Source organism: Melanerpes formicivorus, unplaced genomic scaffold (assembly GCF_026170545.1).
Source record: "Melanerpes formicivorus ecotype bairdi unplaced genomic scaffold, bMelFor1.0.p_v2 SCAF_81, whole genome shotgun sequence".
NCBI classification, from domain to species: domain Eukaryota; kingdom Metazoa; phylum Chordata; class Aves; order Piciformes; family Picidae; genus Melanerpes; species Melanerpes formicivorus.
In genome coordinates, this window is record NW_027142433.1 from 1,917,585 (window position 1) to 1,925,334 (window position 7,750).

General features: G+C 49.5%; 1 protein-coding gene across 1 annotated transcript; it reads left to right on the forward strand.

The window, feature by feature from the left end:
• Nucleotides 1-829: 829 nt before the first annotated feature.
• RGS1 (regulator of G protein signaling 1) lies at nucleotides 830-7,026 on the forward strand. The gene is made up of 5 exons (XM_068164559.1): nucleotides 830-1,006; nucleotides 1,809-1,892; nucleotides 3,385-3,446; nucleotides 4,637-4,800; nucleotides 6,169-7,026. Exons 1-5 carry the CDS (start codon nucleotides 903-905, stop codon nucleotides 6,352-6,354), a joined length of 600 nt encoding a protein of 199 aa, XP_068020660.1. The 5' UTR covers nucleotides 830-902; the 3' UTR covers nucleotides 6,355-7,026.
• Nucleotides 7,027-7,750: the final 724 nt, after the last annotated feature.

A 7,750-nucleotide genomic window follows, 5' to 3' on the forward strand; every position in this document is an offset into this window, starting at 1 on the left:
TCCTGGCCTGCAGCAGGAACGGTGTGGCCAGCAGGAGCAGGGAAGTCATTCTGCCCTGTGCTCAGCCCTGGTTACTCCACACCTCGAGTCCTGTGTCCAGTTCTGGGCTCCTCAATTTAAGAAGGACTTTGAGATACTTGAACATGTCCAGAGAAGGGCAAGGAGGCTGGGGAGGGGTCTGGAGCACAGCCCTGGGAGGAGAGGCTGAGGGAGCTGGGGTTGCTTAGCCTGGAGAAGAGGAGGCTCAGGGGAGACCTTCTTGCTCTCTCCAACTCCCTGAAGGGAGGTTGCAGCCAGGTGGGGGTTGGTCTCTTCTCCCAGGCAAGCAGCACCAGAACAAGAGGACACAGTCTCAAGCTGTGCCAAGGGAGGTTTAGGCTGGAGGTGAGGAGAAAGTTCTTCACCAAAAGAGTAATTGGCTCTTGGAATGCCCAGGGAGGTGGTGGAGTCCCCATCCCTGGAGGCGTTCAGAAGGGGATTGGATGTGGCACTTGGCTGTTGTCAGGAGGTGTTGGGTGACAGGTTGGACTGGATGATCTCTGAGGTCTTTTCCAATCTGATTGATTCTATGACTCTGTTTTAAGTTCTGGAGGGGATTTGTTTGTTTGGTAACACAGAGGCACACACACGAGCCAGCCCCGAAGTAATTCGGAGGCATCCGGTTTAACTTCGACCACGAGACACCGCTGTCTGTTTTGTTTCTCAAAGGACTCACGTCACTGTGAGCTGAAAAAAGGGAACTTCCACAGCCTGTGGTGAGGATACATGATAAACAGATCTGTTCACACCAGCTAGCAGGGCTGCCTGCGTCAATAAAAGGAGGCAGCAGGCGGGGAGCTGACATTTGGTGCTCGGAGGATTACCGTCGCGGGGTCGCTTCGCACCGGGCGCAGCGAAGCACAATGCCAGGGTTCTTTTTTTCACACAGCAACATGACTGAACTGAGTGGAAGAGAGGACTGCAAGCTTGCAGAAGGCAAAATCCACAAGAAGAAGCAAAAGGCATTGTAAGTAGACGCAGCTTAGTGTAAATTCTAACCTGTTGGGAGTGAAAACGGCACCGGGGGCTTGGAGACTTGAACTCGCACCCTGGCTTTGGCTGAATGGCTGCAAAGCCTCCTCAAAGACCAGGACTGGAGCACATTTAAAAGTGGTTTGAGCTGATGTGTACCAAGGAATTGATTCCCTAAAGTAATCAGGAGTAGGGTTTGGATACAATTACTCTTTTAAAAGCAAAACAAAACAAAAAAACCCAAAAGATTGCTTAGCTCTATGCTGCCCAGGCTTCAGCGGTAGGACAGAGCTGTCTGCCACTGCCTGAAGTTTTTAGGCATGCCCTATGAGGAGAGGCTGAGGGAGCTGGGGTTGCTGAGCCTGGAGAAGAGGAGGCTCAGGGGAGACCTTCTTGCTCTCTCCAACTCCCTGAAGGGAGGTTGTAGCCAGGTGGGGGTTGGTCTCTTCTCCCTGGCAAGCAGCACCAGAACAAGAGGACACAGTCTCAAGCTGTGCCAGGGGAGGTTTAGGCTGGAGGTGAGGAAGAAGCTCTTCCCAGCAAGAGAGATTGGCCATTGGGATGTGCTGCCCAGGGAGGTGGTGGGGTCACCATCCCTGGAGGTGTTCAAGAAAGGCTTGGATGTGGCACTTGGAGCCATGGTTTAGTTGTCAGGAGGTGTTAGGTATTAGGTAACAGGTTGGACTTGATGCTCTCTGAGGTCTTTTCCAACCTGGTTGATTCTGTGATTCCATGATTCAATCAGAATTGAAATGCAGTTTGAAAGGATTACAGAACTGTCTCTTCTTCGGTTTCAGTGGGGCAGACCTCAAAAATTACCTGAAGTGCATGGTGCCGCACCTCGAATCCGGGCTCAGGACGTCGAGCTCCAGGAGCGTCGTGTAAGTACTGAGGGACACGAAATGATGGCAGAGCAAACTGTTTCACAGCTTCCTAAACTGCTTCTGGAACAAGAAATTCTCTAATGATGCCTAGAATCACCTCTGAATAACCTGGGCTAGTGTGAGGGGTCCCTGCCCACGGCAGGCGAGTTGGAACTGGATGATCCTCGAGGTCCCTTCCAACCCTGACAACTCTAAAATACAGAGGAGCTGAACATTAGGGAGCAGAAACTATTCACAGAGCCAAGGGTGTTTTGTTAGTGATGCAACATTTTCTTGCATGAAACAGTGAAGGAGAAGATAGCTCTGTTAAATCTCTTTTTTGGGGGGGGCTGGGTTTTTTCCCTTTCCCCCCACGTTTTGTTTCTCCTTTCCCCCCTTCTTTCCTTTTTTCCCCCCTCCCTTCCCCCCACTTTTTGTTTCTCCTTTCCCCCCTTTCTTTCCATTTTCCCCCTCCCTTTCCCCCCATTTTTTGTTTCTCCTTCCCTCCTTTCTTTCCTTTTTTCCCCTCCCTTTCCCCCCATTTTTTGTTTCTCCTTCCCTCCTTTCTTTCCTTTTTTCCCCTCCCTTTCCCCCCATTTTTTGTTTCTCCTTCCCTCCTTTCTTTCCATTTTCCCCCTCCCTTTCCCCTCATTTTTTGTTTCTCCTTCCCCCCTTTCTTTCCTTTTTTCCCCTCCCTTTCCCCCATTTTTTGTTTCTCCTTTCCCCCCTTTCTTTCCTTTTTTCCCCTCCCTTTCCCCCCATTTTTTGTTTCTCCTTCCCTCCTTTCTTTCCATTTTCCCCCTCCCTTTCCCCTCATTTTTTGTTTCTCCTTCCCCCCTTTCTTTCCTTTTTTCCCCTCCCTTCCCCCTCATTTTTTATTTCTCCTTTCCCCCCTTTCTTTCCTTTTTTCCACTTCCCCCCCATTTTTTTTCTCCCTTTTCCTATTCCTCCCCCCATTTTCTATTTCTCCTTTTTCCTCCCTCTTTCTTTCCCTTGATCCCCCTCTTTCCCCTTTCCCCCCCCCCCCATTTTTCTCCTTTTTTTTTTGTCTTCTTTTTGTTCTTATTTTTTCTTCTCTCTTTTTCTTCTTTCCTTCCTCCTTCCCCACCCCCCCACCCCCCCGCCCAGGGTCATTGTATCCATTCCCTAGAAATTCACAAGAAATGCAGCTTCCCACTCCAGTGAAGAGCAGGGGATATCACTATTCCTCTTCCAGGAGTATGGAAAACCACAGCTACAAAACCACTTGGTGGTGGTGGTGACAGCAAAAGCTTAGCTTTCTGGGAACAGAATCCAGCAGACCATCACAGCTCCTTGTTTCTCCATCTCTCTGATTAGTTTTCTCCACCTGGGCTTGCCCCCAGGCTCTCAGATTAAGAGAAACTCATAAGTTTAATCAATACCAGGGACATACTCCTCATTCTAACTCATGCCATTTGTCTCCTTTAACCATGCAAGCCACCCCACCTGCTCCCTTGCATAAAGGCTTTTCTTTTCCTTGCTGTCTTAGGCTTTCTGCAGAAGAAGTGATGCAGTGGTCCCAGTCTTTGGAAAAGCTCCTGGCCAGCCAAAGTAAGTTTTTGTTTTACTTCAGAATGACTCCCTTCTTACTCTGAGGACAGAATTGTGTCTGATTCTACCAAGCAGGCAAAGCTGCAAAGCATTCTGCAAACACTGCCAGAGAATGGGCTGTTGAATTGTAGTATTTGTGGTGCCAGGTTGGACTTGAGGATCTTTGAGGTCTCTTCCAACCTTGGTGACCCTGTGATTTACAGCTGCAGTGTAACATGGCAGCTGGCACAGCTCTGCCTCCCAGATTGTTTGGGGCTTTTTCCACTCCCTTCCATTTATTGCTTACAACATAGCAAACAAACCCCAAATAGCTCAATTCATTGCTCTTTCATCAGTACTCTCTCCTTGTATAACACACAGAATCATGAAGTTATCAGGGTTGGAAGGGAGCTCAAGGCTCAGCCAGCTCCAACCCTCCTGCCACAGCCAGGGACACCTCACACCACAGCAGGTTGCTCACAGCCACCTCCAGCCTGGCTGCAAACACCTCCAGGCAGGAGGCTTCCACCACCTCCCTGGGCAGCCTGTGCCAGGCTCTCACCACCCTCCTGGGGAACAACTTCTTCACTATCAGTTTAATTTGGAATTTACTCTCTATTCATACCCTAAAACCAATCCATTCAGGGAAGGTTGTAATTCAGTGATGTCTTTTAGTACCCAAGACCTAAGACCACTGAACACAATGAGGAAGACTCCCATAGAATCATAGAATCAACCGGGTTGGAAAAGACCTCAGAGATCATCAACTCCAACCTATGACCTAATCCCTAACACCTCCTGACAACTAAACCATGGCTTCAAGTGCCACATCCAAGCCTTTCTTGAACACCTCCAGGGATGGGGACTTCACTACCTCCCTGGGCAGCACATCCCAACAGCCAGTTACTCTTTCTATGGTCTGGCTTGGAAGGGATCTTAAAGAGAGTTTTAAGCTCTCTGCCATGGGCAGGGACACCTCCCACCAGCCCAGGTTGCTCAAGACCTCATCCAACCTGACCTTCAATGCCTCCAGGGAGGGGGCATCCACAACCTCCCCACACAACCTGTAATACCTCACCCCTAATACATTGGAGGATGTCGAAGGGAAGATGTTGTAGCAGAGAGTTCAATAGCAGTGAAGCTCCTGCTCTTTGTTTTGTGGTCAAAAGTGTGTCATGGTATCAAGGGCAATGGCTTTGTGTTGGCTCCAGGTGGTCAAGGTGTCTTCCGGGAGTTCCTCAAGTCAGAATTCAGTGAGGAGAACATCGAGTTCTGGCTGGCTTGTGAGGATTACAAGAAAACCAAGTCTGACCACTTGCATGGCAAAGCAGAGAGGATTTATGAGGAGTTTGTCCAGACAGATGCTATTAAGCAGGTATGTATGAGTTTCATCTGTGTGGTGCTACAGGAGAAGGGCTCTGGAAAATGAAAAGGTAGAAGTGTAGCTTTGCTGAGATCACAGAATGGTCCAGGCTGGAAGGGACCTCCAGAACTCATCCAGTCCATACCCCCCTCCCAGCCAGCAGGGACATCCCCAACCAGATCAGGCTGCCCAGGGCTTCATCCAGCCTCACCTCGAATATCTCCAGGGAAGAAGCCTCAAACAACTCCATGGACCACCTGTGCTAACATTCCACCACCTTCACAGTCAAGAACTTGTTCCTAACATCCAATCTAAATCTTCTCTGCTCTAGTTTGAACCCATTGTCTCTTGTCCTCTCCCTGCAGGCCTTTGCAAACAGTCTCTCTCCATCCTTCTTGTAGCCTCCTTTGGGTACTGATAAGCTGCTATTAGGTCTCCCCAGAGCCTCCTCTTCTCATATGCTTATCTGTTCATGGAATTAATAAGGTTGGGAAAGACCTCAAAGATCATCAAGTCCAACCTATCACCCAGCACCTCCTGACAACTAAACCATGGCTCCAAGTGCCACATCCAATCCCCTTTTGAACACCTCCAGGGATGGGGACTCCACCACCTCCCTGGGCAGCACATTCCCATGGCCAATCTCTCTTGCTGGGAAGGACTTTCTCCTCACCTCCAGCCCCATCTGTTCACTCAGTCACAAAGGCCAGAGGCTCAGATGCCTATTGTTGAGTGCATGTGCATCACTGATGTCTTCAGCTGTGAGATTATCAGATCCTGCCAGCGGGGTCACACGACAGAGGCCACTTAGGAGCACCACCAGCAGAAGTTCAGCAGGGGCACCAGCAGCTTAGCACATGACAGGGAGGTTGGAACTAGATGATCCTTGTGGTCCCTTCCAACCCTGACTGATACTACTCTCTGAGTCAGCCCAACCTGAATGACTGCTGACATCTGGAGTCAGACACTTAGAACTTTGCTAGTAGGACAGGCATGGAGCATTCATTGTCTTTTAAGATATGTGTACATCCTGAAGCATTAGAGGCTGTGCAGGTTGGTCACACTCCCAACTGGAGACTCTCATCCTAGCTCAGATTTCTGCTGTAGCTCTAACTGGAGGCTGAGGTGAATGTTGCTTTCTTGCTGCACTGTTGGGCTGGATGATTCCTGACTCCACAACAAACTGCATTTCTAGAGAGAGTCACAGTTTTCCCTGCATGAGTGGGATATAAGCCACAAAGCTCCTCATTTTGCAGGCCTAATACTGAACTCTCACACTGGATTCTAAGGCTGTGGATTTGATTACAGACAAAACCAAAGTGATAGATACAGAGAGGATGTTTTTAAGGATGTCAATAACGTTTGGTTTTCACTTTCCAGATCAATATTGACTACCAGATGAGGGAAGCAACAGCCAGAAGGGCTCAGGAGGCAACTCACACAAGTTTTGATGAAGCCCAGAAAACTGTGTACATCCTCATGGAAAGAGATTCATATCCCAGGTTTCTGAAATCCAAAGCCTACCTGAACCTTTTGAACCAGCTGCAAACCAGCACCTCGAAATGAAGTGCCCGAGGCAGTGAAGAGCTGAGCAGACTCTGCCAAATGTCCTGCAGAGAGATCCTTCAGCACAGTTGGATCTCAGCAAGGAGAACCCCTAGCCTTGAGCAGAGGGGTGGCAAGGGAGGTGCAAATGGCTCCACAGCCAGGAGGACGCAGGATCAAAGCTGGCAAGGCTGTTCCAAGTGAGGGAGCAGCACAGGGAGAAGGCTGCTCCCATGCACTGTGCAGTCCAGACAGGATACTATCTGTTGTTTGAGCTACACTGCAAAGACTGAACCCAGTCCTAGATTCCCAAAGCACTGCTGATTGTTAGCAAGTGCAAGACCAGCAAGCTGAGGGAAAGGTGACCAAGCTCAGAACAAAGACAGAGATGACTGACAACTTTTGTTTGGGCATTTTGCTGCCGTGCACAGACTGATACTGCTTTCTGTTTAACCTGTGAAGTGTTAATGAGTGCAGCTTCAGGATGCAACTGTGCCCTGCAAACAGACTGTAACTTAATGCCTTGGAACTGGGGCACTTTAAATTAAGTAGGCATCCTATAAGCTGCACTTTCACTGAGTCCAGTTTTCATAAGCACACATGTAGCATCTCCTCTCTTTAATTTATTGCAGAACAAGAAGCAGCTCTTCAAATCTACATTAAAATAAAGTTTTGTAGTATTTTTACATCTTATTTGTAAGGGATCCTCCCACTGCTGTTACTGAGCTAGTGAAACTCCTCCTTCCCTTCTGCTCCATTAGGCCACTACTTCCCAGCTCCTTTAGCCAAATCTTCAGCTTCCTCCCCACACCTCTTCTCTTTCTTTACCCATCTGACCCAGTCACAACCATGGTTATGTGGAGTAGGTGATCCTGACCTACACTGAGCCATCATCATGAGGAGCAGGGAAGTCATTCTGCCCTGTGCTCAGCACTGCTTAGGCTACACCATGAGTCCTGTGTCCAGTTCTGGGCTCCTCGGTTTAAAAAGGACATTGAGCTGCTGGAAGGTGTCCAGAGAAGGGCAAGAAAGCTGGGGAGGGGTCTGGGGCACAGCCCTGGGAGGAGAGGCTGAGGGAGCTGGGGTTGCTTAGCCTGGAGAAGAGGAGGCTCAGGGGAGACCTTCTTGCTCTCTCCAACTCCCTGCAGGGAGGTTGTATCCAGGTGGGGGTTGGGCTCTTCTTCCAGGCACCCAGCACCAGAAGAAGAGGACACAGTCTCAAGCTGTGCCAGGGGAGGTTCAGGCTGGAGGTGAGGAGAAAGTTCTTCCCAGCAAGAGAGATTGGCCCTTGGGATGTGCTGCCCAGGGAGGTGGTGGAGTCCCCATCCCTGGAAGCGTTCAAGACAGGCTTGGATGTGGCATTGGAGCCATGGTTTAGTTGTCAGGAGGTGTTAGGGATTAGGTCATAGGTTGGACT

Coding starts and splice junctions, on each gene's coding strand:
- RGS1 (XM_068164559.1), top strand. CDS start 903: ATGCCAGGGTTCTTTTTTTCACACAGCAACATGACTGAACTGAGTGGA. Junction 1,893..3,384: donor TCGAGCTCCAGGAGCGTCGT/GTAAGTACTGAG, acceptor TTGCTGTCTTAG/GCTTTCTGCAGAAGAAGTGA. Junction 4,801..6,168: donor AGACAGATGCTATTAAGCAG/GTATGTATGAGT, acceptor TTCACTTTCCAG/ATCAATATTGACTACCAGAT.